The following is a 19,958-nucleotide window of genomic DNA, read 5'->3' on the forward strand; positions in this document are numbered from 1 at the left end:
AAAATCATGGGGACAATAGTATAGAGTGAATAAATGCCAATTTTTGACTTTCAAAAAAGCTGAAGTTCAGACATTTGTAAACAGAAGGAAAACAGGAAGTTTACAAAAAACAGGAGTCTTTTCCAAAAATCAAGAGGGGAAAAAAGGAGATTTTTCAGAAAAAAATGAGATAGTTTGTGCAAAGATCATCAGATAATGAAAGAAATATTTGAAAGATGGACAGTCCTGTTTACATGGGATAATTGTTCTTAATCCTTTAGGATTGGAATTGTTCAAATCAGGCTCGTGTATTTCACTAGACATTGAGCATGGTGACAAATGATGGAAATATGTCAGTCCATGGATGCCCCTTTTGACCGGGGCAGTCTTTCCTTTTCTGGGATCTCTTCTTAGTGTTTTTACGTAAGTGGAACTACTTTAAAAGAAAAAATAATAACACTCGGAGAAAACAAGGATAAGTCTGAAGTCGCTGGAGAGAAAATGTCCTAAATGCACACAAAGATTACTTGGCTAAGGAAACACTTCGCATTACACGAGTGCAGAAGCCAATGCTATTATCAAGCTTTTCTATATTGTGCCATAGACCAGAAGAGCATACCTATTTGGCTAATCATTATGTTGGTAAAAAAAAAAAAAAAAAAAAAATCATCACAGAGATTAACTGTTAACTATAAAGTTATTGCAATCCTACAAGGAACAAGAAGAATGAAGGATCTGGCATGTTCCTCTTGAAAATATCGTTTACATGGAATTATACATGAGAGGTAGCATGCATCTATCGATTATTTCTCTTTCACTTCAAGGATGCTACCTTATTTCAGTGTCTCTTAAACGGCCAGCCAGCAAAAGTGCCTTCAATTTCCCATTTACAAGCAAAGTTTACAGCTTCAGTTTTACATTCGTGAAAAGTTTCTTGTGATTTAATTAGTGGTTTGGATGCTATTTTTAATGCATGCAAAGATTTTTGTAAATCAATGACTTTGGTCTGTAATATTTCAGATGTGAAATTTACTTCTAACAATATTATTGCCAAGGAAACAGACAAAACAACTAATTCAAATGATGGCATATTTTTTTCTTATTTGAGTTCCTTCTTTGCATTCTTCTATTTTATTGTTCTTTCATATCACACCTGTTAAAAATCAAACTTTAATAGCTAGGAATTATGTAATTCATCCTACCCATCTTGTGGGATTTAACTGTTTTATCATGGTACTTGATCCACCTTACTGGTGAATCAAGTAAAATTTCCCATCTATTTAAGCTGAATGTTTCTCATTAAAAAAGTTAGTGCCCCCTTGGTATCTTTAATGCAATTGTTACTAAATTAAGGTTACGGCTCAACAATGCATATATTCTGCATTAGGTTATATTTCTCAGAATTTCCTTTGCATTCCATTATACAATCTACTCATTACATTAGCTCCATCAAAGCCTTATCTTCTACATTTTGAAAAATCTGCCATGTGTATATAGCACTTTAGCAATTAGATGAACTAAAAGCTGAACAGTCATTCACAGTTAAGAAACCTAAAAACACTTATTTTAATGGCTATTGAAATTCTTCTGTATTTCTCTCTATTTCAACAAATCTATAAACATGACTTAGTTGTCAATCTTACTAATATCCTAAGCATTATCCATAATTATTGAGTAAAAGGGTGCTAATTTAATATTTTGGGCAAGATGTTTTTCTAAATGTTTGCCAACAGTACTAATCAATTCAGTTTGTATTTGTGGACTTAATTATTTACTTTTCCCTTTTGTTTTACTTTTGGCTTGTTGCATTATAATGTCATATTTGGCTGAAAGGTTCACTTGTTCTAAGAAAAGAGCCCATTGTGTATATCTTCCATATTTTTTATATGTCCACAAAATGGCAATGAATTTTTGCAAGTATAATTATAATATTTACTAAGCAATCTAATACTTGTACCCAAAAGTCAGTCTCAAACCTTACCTTATCTTAGTGCTTTTATCAATTGTTTTGTTATGTTTCCATTATTCATAAATACAGCAAGCACTGATATGTGATTACAAACATTCTTGTTTTTTTTTTTTTTTTTATCTTCCAACAGAGATTCTCAATTAGAAGTAATAAAGCAAGAGACAAAGTGCAAACAGATAGAACTGTAAAATAACACCAGGTGCCAAAGCTATTAGGAAAAGGATAGTAGGATATAAAAAAAAAAATTAAGGTAGAAGATAGGAAAAGAATGTGAAGAACCTAAAAGATGCATTGAATGATCCGAAATTAAGGGCTGAATTAATAAGCCAATTAGCAGGAAAGAGGCTATAAGGGAAAAAAAAAAATAAATAAATAATAATAATAACACTGGTCAACAAGGTTTTGCTAACGTGGGTGAAATTAAGCACTTTTTGTTAATTTGTGTGTACTGATTATGAATTTGATGGTAAAAAGTTTCGATCACGTCACATTTTTTAGAAAAATGCAAAAACAAAACGTAAATTAGTTTCGAAATCAATGAATTCATCGAACATCGCACTCGGTACCTTTCCCGGTCGAATTTATTGTAAAAAAGAAAAAGAGACATAACTGCGTTGTTTAATGGTATGCTAATATCTCTTTTTAGTTTTATTGCCCTGAGAAGTGGCCACCCTGAATTATATTGCTATAATTCTTATTATACGGTAGAATGTTTGGACTCTACTATATTTTGGCAGCCAGGCACCTCAGTGAAAGACAACTTATTTACAGCTGTCTTTAGCTCTTAAATGTAAATTTTTGGGTTAGTTTTGATTTGTAAGGTCTAGTGGTAGGTTGTGGTGTTTTAAAGTTCTGTTTTGGTCTTGTGAAAACTCGTGAAATGGAGCGAAAACGGCGTGCATATGCTAATTCACCAAACAGTTTATAGTGAGGTCGCAACGTTGATCAATCACAGACAAAGTGAAACAAGCTTATTATTTTTATTTTGGTTGTCACGTGAGTGAACAGGATAAAAAGGTGGGCACTGCATATGTGCTATATAACGTGCTATCTAAATCTGACTGAATGTATGAAAAGGAACAATTCTAAAATGTCTTTTGCTGTTTCAATGATCTGGTAAGAATCAACATCATTCTGAAGATTGTTATTTCTTACTCACAAATACTAAGGGATTTTCAAGGAAAAATAGAGTTAAAATAAAATACCCCAACCTTTCATCCACAATAAGACCAGTGACACACACACACACACCAAAACTCCCTATTCCTATTCGTCCAACTAGTTGTGAAGAAATCACTATTCTGGAAGAAGAGCAAGAGTCACTAGAGCCCATACCTGTCCCCTCAACATCTGTCGATCCTAGTTACAATCCTGAAAAATGACAAACCCCCACACTTAATTAAACAAAGAACTTAATGATTTTGGTTAGGGATTTAAATATTGAGCTATTAGAATCTAGGTTGCAACAGTGGAATTTGCTAGCTAAAACCACAAGAATTTCTGTGTTTAGAAACCGAAATGAAAAGTTTGCTGGTTATTATCAAATGGAAGGTTCTCTTTGTGTCTGCAAAGATGTAAGCGGACTGATGGACGGACTAAGGTTTGAACACAATCTTGAAAAATGTAGATTATTCATCGATTCTTCTAAACTCAGTTTAAAAGCAGTTTTGCTACACAATGGTTAATATCAAACCGTTGGTCCCAGTAGCTCATTCTATGAAAGAAACCTACGATAGCATGTCATTGCTATTAAATGCCTTAAACTATAAGAAATATTGTTGGAAAATCTGTGGTGGTTGTTGTTATTTGGTTTTTAGGAGCATTAGCAACTAAGGCCATATTGCTCCGGGTATATGCGGTGGTCATTCCCTGACCTTTCTGCATCCTCTGTATTTGGTGGCTCACGGGCTCGAACTCCGTAGCCAGGTGGGCAGGAGTGGCAGTGCTTAGCACACGCTTCTTGATTAGACTGGGGTTCGAGCCCGTGACCACCAAATACGGAGGATGTGGAAAGGTCAGGGAATGACCACCGCATATCCCCAGAGCAATATGACTTTAGTTGCTAATGCTCCTAAAAACCAAATAACAACAACAACGGGCTTAAACCCGGGTCTAATCAAGAACAGTGTGCTATGTGCTGCTGCTCCTGCCCACCCGGCTACGGAGGCACCAGGATACCTGTGGTGATTTTAAAGTAATCGTTTTGTTGCTTGGACTACAGGGTGGTTTTACTAAGTATTATTGTTTCTTGTGTTTATGGGATAGTCGAGCAGTATAACATCAGTATATTGTGAAGGAATGGCCGCCAGAGAAGAATACGTTCCTGGGAAACACAACATCAAATGCACGCCTATAGTGAAATCTGAAATGGCGCTTCTCCTGCCTTTACACATAATAAGCTGGGTCTCATGAAAAATTTTGTAAAAGCTCTGGACAAAAATAGTGAAGGTTTTGAGTACTTAAAAAGGCAGTTTCCAAAAATTAATGATGCAAAGTTGAAAGAGGGTGTATTCGTAGGCCCACAAATTAGATAGCTTTTAAAGGACGAAATCTTTGAAACTAAAGTTAATGCCACTGAATTAGCTGCGTGGAAATATTTCAGAGTTGTTGTTAGTGGGTTTTTAGGGAATAAAAAAGTGGAGAACTATAAAGAATTGTTGCATAACTAGCAGCAAACCGAATGCCTGATGTTGCTGAAGATACACTTCCTACATTCGCACCCGAACTTCTTTCTGGACAACTTGGGATCTCTCAGTGACGAGCAGGGGGAACGATTCTGCCAAGCTATGGAGCACAGATATCAAGGATGATGGGATCCAGCAATGATGGGTGACTACTTCTGGTTTCTGATAAGGGAGGACCATTCTGCTCATAAGAGTAAAAAATAACTGTAAGTAGTATGATTTTCTATTTTTACCTGCACGTTTGTGGGTTAATTGCTTACTTAAATCCAAATAGGTGTTCATAAAGTTTAAATATGTTATTTTTTATCCATTTGGAATGTTTACTGGTTGTCATTTCTATTTCAAGCAATTTACAAGAAAATTAGCCTAGTACAAAGATAAGTAAAAATTTCCAATTTTTGAGAAAAAGAAGTATGAAGCCATAACATGAAATTGTGCCAGGCTACGAACTTTCTATTGTCATTCTCGTCTTCAGCACATGTGATTTAGTCAAAATCAGTTGATTTAATTCAACTGATTGATTAAATTGTTAATCAAAATCACTTAGTCAAAACCAGTTGAATTAATTCAACTGATTTTGACTAAGTTATCAAAAAAAAAAAAAAGTTTAAAATTGTTGGCTAGCGTAATTAATAAATTACAAAGAAATAGCAAGCATCAAATAGAAAGTGGGAAAATAATTTGATGTTAAAAAAACCTAATAATAAGGGAAAGAAAAATAAAGATAAAAATAATTGGTGCAGGTCAGGAGTGGAAGTGCAGTAGCACATGCTCTTTGAGTAGACCAGGGTTCAAGCCACTGACTGCTAAATACAGTCTATCTGCCAACCCACACTGGACCAGCATGGTAGATAGTGATCCATTTCCCCCCAACACAAAACATCGAGGAGGCATCCATAATGCAGGTATTTCATCTGGGGACTACACCTGATTATGTAAGAAATAAAATGCATTTCTATGCATATGTATAATTATGGAAGAAAAATATTTTCAGAAGGAAACTCTAAAAATAGGGGGAGGGTGAAAGCAATAAATCTTCCATAGAAATAAGTAGGGTAGCCCCAACATGGTGTTCGTAATTAAAATTAAGGTAATTAAAAAGAGATAAGGCAAAATAAAAATCAATAAATAAACGTGCAGGGAAAAGTCAAGTCCGGATTAATGGTGGGTTGGCAATGTATACATAATACACGAGTAAAAAATTTGGCAAATATGTAATTTTGTATGTCAAAAATAGATAAAGAAGCAGGCAAATGGTATATGGACAGGAAATAAATCCTGGTAAGGGAAGGGGAAATTGGTGGAACAAAAGAGGGGAAGATAGCGTAGAAGAAATAAACTAAGTGTCCATATTGCCCTCATGTTGCAATAATAGCTTTATGGAAAGAAGAATGAAGATTAGACAGCAAAAAGATGTAAAGAGAAGAATTTAAAGGATACTCAGGCAAGCTAAGGGAGTTTTACTGAAACTGAATAAATTGGAGCAAGGGTTGTATGATGTTACACCATCTAGCCTTCAGTGTAACATCATACTGACATATTCTTTATGGCAGTCACCTAAAAAGTCAGAATCTTCTCCACTATGTTTACCTGTAAAATTTACTCAGCCAGGAATCTCTCTAAGAGGTTGGATCTTTATGCCCCTAGCTGACCCAAGTATCCTTTAAATTTTTCTCTTTACTTTACATCTTTTCACCATCTAATCTTCGTTATTCCATCCATAAAGCCATTAGTGCAATAAGAGGCAATATGGGCACTCTTACTTCCCTTCTTCTTATGCTATTCTCGCATCTTTTGTTCCACTAATTTTCTCCTTCCCTTACCATGATTTATTTCCTGTCCACAACCATTTGCCTGCTTCTTTATCTATTTTTTGACATACAAAATTACATAGTTGCCAAATTTTTACTCACATATTATTTATATGTCACCAACCCACCATAATCCAGACTTGACTTTTCCCTGCATGATTGTTGACTGACTTTCATTTTATCTTATCTCTTTTTAACTATTTTTAACTACCTTAATTTTAATTATGAACACAGCATTGGGACAACCCTACTTATGGAAGATTTATTACTTTCACCCTCCATTTTTAGTTAGCAATTTTTTCCCCCTCTTTTTGCAGTATCCTTTCACAACTTTTCTTCCAAAATTACACACATGCATAGAAATGCAGTCTATTCAAACATAATCAGGTGTAGTACCCTGATGAATTACCTGTATTATGTATCAATATTTTCTAACTAATAAGTAAGGTTTTAAACATGACAAATAAGTAGTTTTGAAGGTTTTAATCACCTGTTGGGCATATATCTTTTATATTTAGCTAAGGATATAAATAATTTAACATTGTGATTATCAAGGTATAGCATAAACTGATAGCATATATCTCAAACTTGATAGCATAAGGTATAACATAATAACTAGATAGAATAAGGTATAACATAATAACTAGATAGCATAAGGTATAACTTAATAACTAGATAGCATAAGGTATAACATAATAACTAGATAGCATAACGCATATTACAGCATCAGCTTAGTGTAGTACTGTCATTTAAATTTTTTAACCTTATTATTTTTCATTATTAATCAATTAAATAGTATTTAAAGAGAAATCATACCCACACACTACAGCAGCAAAGCAACAAGCACAAAGTAACAGGAGTGCTGTGGCTCGAGGGAGAACCAAAGGGGATGATTCTTCAACGCATCATCTAAAAAAAAATGTCTAAAAAAATGTGCAACATATGAAATGTTTGTGGACCTTTCAAGAACAGGACTTGATATAGCCAAGGAGGATGTCTTTGTGAGTGCCAGACTGTTGAGAAATTCTGTGCCAACTCATCGTTCTGATGGGAGTCTATGGAAGTTTGAAGAGTAGGGTAGGTACCCTCGAAGGAATTAAAATGGAGGATCTGTCAAGCTCTCGCTACCCAACTCAACGCCACATCTCATTCTCGTGCATCAGGCAACACAGCAGCAATCTCCAGGGCAGAATGCGCTGGACCCACAGGATTGTCAGTGACTCTATTCTCAGGGAGATGGGAAATATATATGCAAAAAGATAGGCAGAACAGGACCACAGTATATCTGCCAGGGACAAAATTTATGATGTTGTAGAGCAGATATCATCTTTTAAGGGCAGAAAGGATGATACTGTTGTACACAGCATTAATAACATTACAAGTAGGAGATCTGTGGAATTACTTAACAAGTACAGGTCAATGTTGAAAAAAAGTCAGGAGTTAGGGTTAAATTTGAAAGTGTCTGCAATACTGCCCAGACACGAGAGGAGGGAGTATATGGTGAGAGCCTTGTCAATCAATTCGTCCATGGAGAGATTGTGCAAGGTTCGTGAGGTAGAAATTTTCTCAGACTGGTCTGCGCTTGTTAATAGAAGAGATTGCATCTACAGAGATGGGATACATTTAAACAGAAAGGATGCAAAAATATTTGCTGATGCTATTGAAACACTGTTAGGTGTGTCGGAAAACTGCTAGCTTGGGGCGATACACAGACTAATAGATTAACAGTAGCCGCAGGCAGAGGTGAAAGTGATTCTTGCACTACTTCTATTGAAATGAGCAGCAGCCTGAAACACCAGGTGCTAGGGACTTCAGGAACTGCTGGAAGCCATTTCAGAACAAGTAAATACATGGGTTGTGTTAGAGTAGCTAAGAATAAGAACAGGTGCATGTATACTTGCGTGTATGCCAATGATAGGAGTTTAGCAAATAATATTTGATGAATTTCAGATGTTGGACAAAACGTCAACGGCAAATACTGTTGGGATATCAAAGACGTGGAGTCACACAGATATAAGGAATGCAGAATTGGAATTTTTAGAGTACAACGTGTACAGAAAGGACAGACAAGATAGGAAGGTAGGAGGGGCTATACTGTTAGTTAAGAAACAAAATCTAAGGAAGAGCATCCAATTGACATGGGTGAACAGTGCAATGTTGAGTCAATTTAGTGTGACATAAGCATTGGGGAAGCAAAATTGTGAGGAGGAGTGGATTATAGGCCTAATGACTCTGATGAGTATAATGAACAGCTGTACAGTAAATCAGGTTAACTTATAATGGGGGATTTTAACTTCCCAGATACTGACTGGAACTTGTGGGTTGGTCACTCATATACACTAGCAAGGCTTTTGTGGATTTATTGGATGATTGTTTTCTACAGCAGCGTGTTCGAGAGGCAACCAGAGGGAGATATACTCTTGATCTGATTATCACTAGTGATTTTTCATCTTCAAGCACTAAGAATCTGCAGATAAGGGAACCACTAGTTGGCAGTGATCACTGTGTACTGATTTAGGATTTACTCAAAGATGTAACTAATGTCAGGGGTAAAGGGAACAGTTTTTGCTCTTGTAAAGGTGACTACAGTGGACTCAGACAGTTTTTAAATTCCATACAGTGGGACCACAACTGATGATGTTACCAACAGCAAATTCTAAATGCAAAAGGGAAGCATTGAAAGAATTATTCTTGAAAGCTACAAGGCTTTTTATACCAACTAAAATATACTGTTCAAGGTTTAGGCCAAAATGGATGTCAGATGAACTACAGTGATTCGTGACAGAGAAGAAAAATGCATGGGATGCATATAAACTATCAGGTGACACAGAAGCCTACGGTAGATATAAGCTGGTCTCTAATCAAGTACCAAAGGAGGTTAGGCAAGTGAAGGCAGATTATGAGAAATCTTTGGCAAAGGATGCAATGAAAAACAGCAAAGCCTTCTTTACTCTTGTAAATTCTGGAAGGCAGGGGATGAATCAGATTGATCCACTTAATATCAATGGTTTGATTGTTGAAGATCACAATGAGGTAGCTGACAAACTGAATGAGTATTTTGCATCTACATTCACACATCAGGAATGTCTCTAGGGAAGTGTAAGCCAGAAGCTTATCGAATGCTAGCAGGGAGATAAATGATTTTGTAAAAACTGACAACGGGAGGAGAAATTATTGAAGATGAACCTAAGGAAGGCACCTGGGGGTGGATGGAATCTATCCAGTTATATGAAGGAGGCAGTGAAGGAAGTAAGCAAACCCTTATCCATAATTATGAGAGCATCCTTAGATTCAGGGGTGTCCTCACAGACTGGTGTATCCCAGAATGTATCCCCAACTAACATAGTGGGATCGAAAGGTGACGCGAGTAATTACTTACCTGTTAGTTTAAATTCTGTTGTGGGAAAAATAATGGAATCACTAGTTAAAGAAGCTTTGCAGGTCATCTAGACAAGACACAGCAGTTACAATTCAGACACAGCATGGGTTTGTTAAGGAGAAGCCTTGTCTGACCAATTTGATTGTATACTATGATGTGGTCACAAAGGAACTGTATGCAAAAAATAATTTTGATATCATATACTTCGATTTTAGGAATGCTTTTGATACTGCTGCACAAATTGGAGCAGTGTGGCAGTAAGGGAAAGTTGCTGCTATGACAGAGAGTGGAAATCAATGGACACTGCTCTTCATTGACTAATGTTATTAGTGTAATTCCCCAGGGTTGGTGTTGGACCCATTGTTGTATTTATCAATCATGTTGATGAAGGTATATTAGGGTTAATGTCCAAACTTGCAAATAATATGAAGGTTGGCATAGTTGCTAATGACAGTCACTACTGCAACGGGAACTAGAAAAGTTGAACAGATGGGCTATGATGTGCAACTGAAGTCTAACACTGACAAATGTAAATACTGCATATGGGTAACATACCAACTGTGTGGTACTACACTAAGGTTGGTAGAGAATTAAAAAGACCTTGGGGTAATTGTGCAGTCAGATATGAAGTTTCCTGAGCTGTGCACACAGGCTACCAGAGCAGGTCATGGTGTCTTCTCAAAGATGACACCTACATCTTTCCTAAAATGAGGTCTGGAGACCCCATTTTAGGAAAGATGTAGAGCTGGTTGAATGAGTACAGAGAAGGGCAATGAGAGTAGTGAATGGAACAAAGGGTAACTGTTACCAAGAAAGGTTTAAATTCTGCAAATTGCAGTGTCTTTAGACTAGGCACCTGTGAAGTTTGTTTGTTATTTGGTTTTTAGGAGCATTAGCAACTAAGGTCATATTGCTCCGGGGATATGCGGTGGTCATTCTCTGACTTTTCCGCATCCTCAATATTTGGTGGTCACGGGCTCGAACCGACGTCTAATTAAGAAGACGTGTGCTACGCATTGCTGCTCCTGGCCCCTGGCTACGGAGGCAAACCTGTGAAGTGATCTGTGTGAGGTGTGTAAAGCTCAGAATGGCTTGAGCAAGCTCAATGCTGATGAGATTCTTCTTCCTCTTGCTCAGAATCCACACCTGAAGGGGAATAAATTCGAATTGAGGAAAGACAGTTGTAGAATATATGTGGAAATTTGCCTTTAGCCAGTGGGTGGTTGACAACTTAAATAAGTTCAAGGCAGAACTAGACAAGCATTTGGAGTGAATGGATGGGTGAAATGGGAAGGGTTTCCCCTTCCCTCTGGCTGATGCTATATAAGCTTGTTTTCTTGCATCAAATATTCCAAATAGTTTAACCATTAACTTTCTTTCCCTTATTATGTTTTTTCATATCAAATTATTTTCCCATTTTCGATTTGATGCTTGCATTTCTTTATAATTTAATAATTATTATTTTTTTCCCTCTCTTATGCCTTCTTTCCTGCTTTGTTTATTAATTGGGACGTTAATTTCAGATAATTCGAAGCATCAGTTAGGTCCATCACATTCTTTTCCTATCTTTGACCTTAATTTTCTAATTCCAACTGTCCTTTTCCTACTAGTTTTGGCAGATTGCGTTCTTTACAATTCCATCGGTTTGTACTTTGTCTCTAGTTTTATTACTTCTAATTTAAATATACCCCCCCCCCCACACACACACACAGTGAACCCTTGCTAATCCAGATTAGTGAAGCAAAAAAAAAAAAAAAAAACTTAAAAAAATAATGATATAGGTAGTTCTGATGAAAATAAATAAAAAAAAAAAAATAATAAATAACTTAGAGCCTTTATTTAAAAACTATAAAAAGACAATACATTTATCCATCGATAGAAGACTAAGAAGCTGTATTCGTTTTTGAATGTAATAATGTAGTTTTGAAGAAACTATCAAGTTTTGTCTGAAAAGACCTCTGCTGCTGTTCTTTAATTAGGATCTCCTTTCACAGTTCTTAGGTGTTCATAATACCTCTGCAATTTTTGATTTGTTGAAGAGTCCACATAACTGATTACTGAATCAATGCCATCTGTTGCGGAGCTAAGAAGCTTCTTCTTGATTGTAGATTGTTGTAGTTCGTCTAGTTAATTATCTGATTCTTCTTCCCTAGCATAATCCTTAATAACATCTGCACCAATTTCTTCCTATGTCAGAAGCTGAAATCCAGGAACTGCTTTTTCCAGTTCAAGCCAATCTTAGATACTTTCTTGCATTACTTCAGTCTCTCCAGCTACCCTCAACACAGTCTGAAAGTCTTCTGGCTCTAATCCCTTAAAGTCAATAGCACCATATGTATTTTGCAAGAGATTTTTTCCAGTCATTCGCTAAAGTTTCCCTTTTACTGTCTCTCCATGCATTGCCCAGTCGAAGGTAGCAGTCTTGATATTTTACGATTTGATATTTTCCAGAGTTTTTTTTCCCTCTTCTGTTGTTATCTTCATCCATTCTGTCTTCCAACACTACCACCACCTCATCAAGGAACTTGTGCTTGTAGAGCCTCTTGCAGGCCATAATGATGCCTTGGTTCACAGGTTGTATTAAGGCAGTTGTGCTTGGCGGCAAAGCTCTTGACTCTGGGTACGAAGTGGTTATGGAACCAATTCTTTGTAATTCCTTGTGTGAAACAAGGATTTGCGAGTAGTAGTAGATAACAGGCAATATGTGCATACAGTCTTTTAATGCCATTGGATTCTTAGCCTCTCTGACCACAACAGACTTTAGCCAATGAGTTCTACCTGCACTGACACAAAGTAGTGCTGAAAACCTCTCCTTGCTCTTTTGCATTGTCAATCAAAGAGGGTCATCTGCCTTCTTAAATCTTGTGTCTTTCAAAGTATTCAATCCTGAACAAGATTTTTCATATTTCGATCCAGATTAACTGTAACTGGATTAGCGACAGTGTACTGTATGTACACACACACACACACACACACTTCTGAATAACTATAACTATTAAACTATCACAAGATGCAGCTGAAAGATTTAATTAATTTTTTTTTTTAAATTTTTTTTTGTTTTTTAACCATCTTTGGGCCCCATAATGTTGCAGGCCCTTAAACACCACTTAACTGTGCTTAACAATAGATATGCCGCTGTCATAAGTACAATGATCAATGTTGGGTCAAAAATTTTAGTCAATATTGCCAAAAATTTAATTTTATTCAACAGAAAAATGGTGACTTTGTTAACCTGTTCACAAGTCCAAACATAAATTTACATTTTCAAAGGTGGTTTCACATATGATTCCATTAAACAAAGCATCCATGCAAATTGTTTAGAAAATTTTCAACACGTTTCTTTCTCTCATTCTGTTTCCAACTATGCGCAATTTTAATAGATAGCAAAATAAAAATACTACTATGAAGATCAAAGGAGGAGATTACAGCTAATGTAAGCTGTTGGATCAGAAACTGATGAAAATTAAATGATAAAGAGGTAGCTTTTACTGCATTTAAAATTATAAGAACCCACAAATTTTTGTGGTTATTTCTAGGAGCATTATAGAATATCTAAACCAGGGGTGCCAAAATACTTTGAGCTGTGCCTAGCCATAGCACACTTTTAATCCTATGGTTAGGCACGAACTTAAGACTTTTAGTCCTTTTCTCGTAGTCAATTAATTCTGTAAATAAAAAAATTAATGAATATCCTGTAAAATAAATCTAGAAATCAATTTATCTTAATTAAGTTACCTGATAATGAAGATTACCACTAGATGACATTTCATTAATCTGACCAGATGTTTCATTTTTAACTTTACTTCTCACAATGAAATGTACCCCATCTTGATCTGTACTCAAAGGTAGCTCACTAGAAAAATTTTGAAAGCTGGAACCAATATTCTTATTTACAGCTAACTGGGAGAATGACTGAGGTAAAGGTGGAATGTCTGACTTTAAATTACTTTCATAATTCTGTGGGAAGCAACTATACCGACCACATGATACCAATCCAGTCTTTTCTCTTGAGTGGTTATTGAGAAATGCTGTTGACTGGTAAACTGTCTTTTTTGTTTTTTTTTTTGATACTTTGTTTAAAGTGGAAATTTGTGAATTAAACAAGGGAGACCACTTGGTATACAAGGAGAATGGAGATTTTTGTGATTCTACACAAGAAACAACTGTTGTAGTTGTTTCTGATTTGCACTGAATTCTTTTCTGCTCACATGAAGATGGAATACAAGATGAAAGTACACTATTCTGAGGTTGCTTAACGCTTTTCAAAGAAAAGCTTGGATGATCAGAAAATGTTACCATGGCTTTGCTGCAAGAATTCTGTGCAAAGCTGCTCTCACTTCTGTTTTGAAAGGAAATTGAATGTGCAATGTTGGGAGCATTATTAATATTAAGAATGGAGATATCTTTTGTTCTTGGGCCACTTGTATGCAATTCGGCAAAACTTGGAGCTGTTGGAACTTTTGTAATTTTGCAGCTTTTACATTTTACAGATAAACATAGTGGAGAAGATTCTGACTTTTTTGGTGACTGCCATAAAGAATATGAAAATTGAAGGCTAGATGGTGTAACACCATACAACCTTTGCTCCAATTTCTTCACAGTTTCAGTCAAAGGTGTGATACCAGGTGGTGGAATCATTTCATCACAATGATAAACAAGTGACTTCTCAAAAGATCCTAAGTCCACAGAAGGGACACCATTTGATGAAGAAACATTTTTCTTAATTAGAGTTTCCGGTTTTATTAAGTATTCACCAGACCTAACTTTTATCTCTGCATTTTCTAATGGTTTGTTACTACCTGACGTTAATGAATTGTTATGAGTTTCGGCTAACCTTTGAAAATATTCCATTCTATTTTTCTGCTCCTGTAACTCTGCCAATGTGTTATTATTAACAACATTAGTAACAACAGTACTTGAATCTTGTGGAATTTCCCCATGAAACCTAGACATGCCTTTATGACTTTTACCAGAAATCATATTATTAGTACTAGAATTACTTCTAGGTGAATCAGTTTCAGCATCCCAGAATGGCTTTAAATGGGGAGGACTGTCAGGCACTGTACTGCAGTGCAATACAGGTAATGGCGGTGATTCCTGTTTCACAGATTCTAAAAGATTTACCATATTGTTACTAAGTGCTACTGCTTCAGAATCACTTCTACTTACAAGTGATTTCTTCTTTTTCACTTTAACCTTATTACTTTTTGTAGAACAAGAGTTAACACTAGAGTCTAATTTTAATCTTTTTTGAGCACATTTTTTAGTTTTCTTTTTTTTCTTGATTTCTTCTTTGACATCATAAATTTCAGTCTGTTCACTATCACTACGACTTTCTTTCACCATACATTTCCAAGATGCAACATCAATATCTATTCTGCTATCACCTTTCGACACTTGAGAAATAGGATGCCGCTTTGACCTTGTTCCAGTAATTTCTGTTTTATTCTTTCTTCTCTCCTCCCTAAGAAAATAAAAGATGAAGTAAAAAAAAAAGTAAATCATAATTTTAATTCACATATCATTAACTTGAGACAATTTAGGCTATATTGATCTAATAACCTAATTTTTCCTGTTAAAAATTAAGTACTGCATAGCATAATTAAGCATATCATTAGTAGGTATCAAAGACTTAAAACTTCTGCCAATCTGTTTCTAGGGATTTATATGTAGGAAAATAACCAAGATTATCAATGCAAAAATTACAGAAAAATTAGAATACTAGTAGGTTAGTTTCGTCTTCAGATGAAGTTATAACAGAACCAGAGGATGCAAAAGTAGTAATGTAAGTAAATAATGAACTGAAGGTATGATCAAACAATTACTTTAGCAAGAGAAAAAAAAAAAAAAAAATCACCATTTGGACAACAATCAAATTTTCTATCACATAAGAATTTTCAAAATTAATTTCTAATTAAAAACCACTTTGCAAATCCTGCAAGCTTTAATTGCTTCAAGTAAAAGAAGCTAATGATTATGATTCAAACCAGCTGTGGCATGCTATATTCATATGGCATAACCATATTCACTAGAAAATCAAGTGTTAGACAAAGGAGGAGTTTCGTATATAATTAGGAGTAGAGGTTTCCATTATTTCTAAATACACTTTAATAATTGTGTGTGCGCTGATGTCAACTGCCGGTCAGCCTAATGGCATGGCCATACAGAAGACAGAGCAGGCGCGCACACGCACGCACGCACGCACGCACGCGCGCACACACACACACACACACACACACACACACACACACACACACACACACACACACACACACACACACAGAGTGACATTGATGTCACTCTTGCCACAAATTACATAGCATATAAATCTCTAACTGGGGTGTCCAACTAGCCTGGACAACATCAGATCACAGAACAATAACCTTTAAGCTAAACAGGCAACCACAGACAGCTCAACAGTCTCTATTAGATGTAAGAAGATATAACAAAGATAGCAAACTGGAACATCTTCACCGAACTCACAGCAGCAGCAGAGCTGTAGAAACAGGGGAAAAAGCAGAAACAGAGGGAACATTCCCTATGCTCCTAAAAAAATATCAAAAAGGATATGATTACTGAAGACGTTCAAGAATTACTGGTAGAAATAGAAGCTGGTGAACGGATTTGATGGAAATGGCATCGCAGGTAAAACCGAATCAATTCATAGGATGATAGCACAAATGAAAATTCTAAACTTCCAAATTTTATGCTAAAACGCATACGGGTAGGCATAAAGTTAACTGAGCAAAATCTGGAAAAATGCAATAATAAGATTAATCCTAAAGAACCCAGAGAAACTTCCTACTGATCCAAAATCATTGACCAACAGCTCTGCTGTCAGTACTAAGGAAAATATATGAAAGACTAATTTACAACAGTATATGAGTATTATACAGAAGCAGGTTTTCACTCAAATAATCAGTATGGTTTTAAGCAGGGCAACTCTATGGAGGATGCCATGCACCACCTACTGACAACAGTCAAAAATACAATTTTATTATTATTTTTTTTCATTCATTGAGTAAAGTGGCCCCTAGCCAAAAAATCTGACAAATCCACTATACATGGTACAATATACAAATACAGGTAACCCTCGTAACACGGTAGTTGGGTTCCTATACAATGCTGTGTTATACGGGACTAAGAAAAAGTACAAAAAGGGGGTTACATTTCAAAGGCTATCAAAAATACACAGTTTCATTAACAAAATGTTAACAAAACTAACAAAAATGCACCATTCTAGATTTCATGTATCTTTTGCTCTCTTTAAAAAAATCAGTAATTTGGGTTTGTTTGATTTTGCTTGATAAATCTTTGTGAATTTCATCCTATGGAACTAAGCATTTTTCAAGCTCCCTTTTGAACTTTGGGCTCCTTTCATTCAAAAATCTGCATTCAAAAAATCAACTAAAGCCATGTTACTCTGTGTATATTGTCTATAAGCTGTTTGTGTTCTGTAGTCCATTTTCTGTTTCCGGGAGAAAATACCATGCTACCCTCGGCCGAGCCTGACTAACTCAGCCACGTGAAAAAGACCCACAAAAATTCCTTCCACCATCGACTGGATTCTAACCCAAGTCTTTTCCACCCAGTGTGGGGAGAAGGGTGATTCTATCAACTGTGCTACCCACGAGGACATCAATAGTCATATCATCAAAACCTTCCCCTCCTTCTGATGTAGCAAGTTTTACTATCGCACCGATTCTGTTTTCTGCCGGTTCGACCATATTTCCCGAATGAACTGACTCTGGCCTCTCACAAGCATTTAACGTTGATGGTTTTGCTTCTTTCAGTGATAAAGCTATGATTCTGATACAATCCACAATTGAGAAATGTTTTCATGCCTCCATTACTTCAATATATTCAGAATCAATTTTCTCCAAAATCTTTGTAACAATTTTCTGATGTAATGAGTTTTAAAGGTGGATATAATGCCTTGATCTAATGGCTGAATGAAAGAAGTTGTATTAACCCAGTACAACTGTGGTGGTACAAACATGACTTCAACATTTGGATGACTTAAAAAATCTTTGGATGGCCTGGTGTGCTGTCAAAAATCTGAAATCTAGATTTTATCAGAAGTTCAACAAGCACAAATTCAATAGCACAGAACATAACACGGGATTTCCCAACAAAATAAAATACAGGGATTTCTCAATATATATATATATATATATTTTTTTTTTTTTTTTGACTAGCGAGTCAACAGCGGGGATTCAAAAAGAGTGGAAATGTTGAAAAATTACATCCAACATAATAGTAGGGTTTGCCCGCACAAAAGCTCAAAAATATCCTGTTATGCAAGGTTTACTGAAATTCTCTAACCGTGTTATATAAGTACCATGTTGTGTGAGGATTTCTGCAATTTATCATTCGTGTTGTAGAAGTACCATGTTATACAGGGGTATGCTGTATTAACAATATCTTATATACATGAAGCATCATACATCAATTAATTCAATTAGCACATGACAAACAACTATACTGTGCAATGGGCATCCCGAACTCGGCTACAGCACAACGAGCTGGATAAGCAGGCTACAAAAGAAACCACTGAAGAGAGACTGTCCACAGATGAGCATCACATCCAAAAGACTGATCATTGCATTGCTATAATGCACTGCAGGAGCCCACAGTAATCTCCAAAGAGATAAACAGTTCAAAGAATGGCAATCCACCAGATGTCAGAGAGCTCAACAGAAGTTACTCATATTAACCAGCAAAACCAAACTGGAAGATGTTATTGCAGGATCAAACCCAAGGAAAAAAACCACTAAGGCTTCTTGCCAACAGCATTGGCAGTGGAAACCCAACCATGAAGGAAACAGAGTGCCAACAACCTGTCCACTTCTGCAAAGAAATTTCTCTGTTCCTGTTATTATTATTATTGTTTGGTTTTTAGGAGCATTAGCAACTAAGGCCATATTGCTCCGGGGATATGCGATGGTCATTTCCTGACCTTTCCGCACCCTCCGTGTTTGGTGGTCACGGGCTCGAACCCTGATCTAATCAAGAAGCGTGTGCTACGCATTGCTGCTGCTCCTGCCCACCTGGCTACGGAGGCACCCCCTGTGCCTGTATAAAAAATAACATACTATTCCATGTAAATATAGGGCAAAACCAACCAATTCATCCAAATGAATATTCCTTCTTGCAAAAACTGAATTTGCAAAATTTTGAAATGCAATAAAATTTTCCCTTGTTTTAATAAGTAATGGCTCAACCCCATCCACCAAACAAGCAATGCCAACAACATTATCTTGTAATTCCATACATAAATCAGTATATTCCAGACAATGAAATATTACATGTTCCCATGTTTCTAGATCACCACACATACAGCTGCATCTTTCTATGATTCCAAGGCTAAGCAGTTTAGGAAAAAATGATCCATGACCCATTAATAAAAATGTACAAGGTACATTATGTACTAACCAGATTGGTTTAATATAATTTATACTACCTTTTTCTGAACAGTTCCACCTGCTTTGCCAAATTTGTAAAAGGAGCTCCCAAATCCTCTTCTTTTCATTTATCAAGTCATTTAAAGTGTTAATTTCAATGCTGAGCATCTCAGATTTTATACCTCTTCTCAAATAAAAGGACAGGCTGCTAAATACTAACTGTAACACAAGTGGCATCTTGCCAACTAACACTTGCAAAGCTTCTATGGAAACTGTTCTGTGGGCCATAACCATTTTGAGTAACATAACTTGATATATAGAATAAAGTTGCTTACTTGACTGCATGCCCAACCCAGATTGATGCACAATACATAACAATTGGCAAAAAGGTACAACCATAAATCAAATGGAGTGCTTTCCCCTTTATCCCACCCACGTTATTTTTCAACCTTACCAGAGGAGGTCTACTAAGGGCCTATTTCCCCCTTCAACATCAATTTTAGTTTTGGATGTAAATATTGTCAACCTAACCAGACAATCTCATGCAGAAATTTTACCACATCATCTGCATAAGCTACTGAATGCAAGTGGTCAAATTCTCTCTTGAATCAACGTTGCAAAACCAAATTCCACATTAAAGGACCAAAGACAGATCCTGGCGGACAGCCTCTATTGCACAACACATAATTGATCCAAATTTCGATTTAACTGTTACTGTGTGATCCCTAAGGT

At 36.1% G+C, this 19,958-nt stretch overlaps 1 protein-coding gene across 1 annotated transcript in view; it reads right to left on the reverse strand.

Annotated features, from left to right (window-relative positions):
* Positions 1–19,958, reverse strand: part of LOC150087017 (lysine-specific demethylase 4A-like) — a 694,533-nt gene that overhangs the window by 387,904 nt on the left and 286,671 nt on the right. The window contains exon 9 of the mRNA XM_090372906.1: positions 13,558–15,286. Coding sequence (XP_090229032.1) covers positions 13,558–15,286 — 1,729 coding nt within the window. The remainder of the gene's footprint in view (positions 1–13,557; positions 15,287–19,958) is intronic.

This window comes from Mastigoproctus giganteus, chromosome 4 (genome assembly GCF_048544385.1).
Source record: "Mastigoproctus giganteus isolate SK-2022 chromosome 4, ASM4854438v1, whole genome shotgun sequence".
NCBI lineage: Eukaryota > Metazoa > Arthropoda > Arachnida > Uropygi > Thelyphonidae > Mastigoproctus > Mastigoproctus giganteus.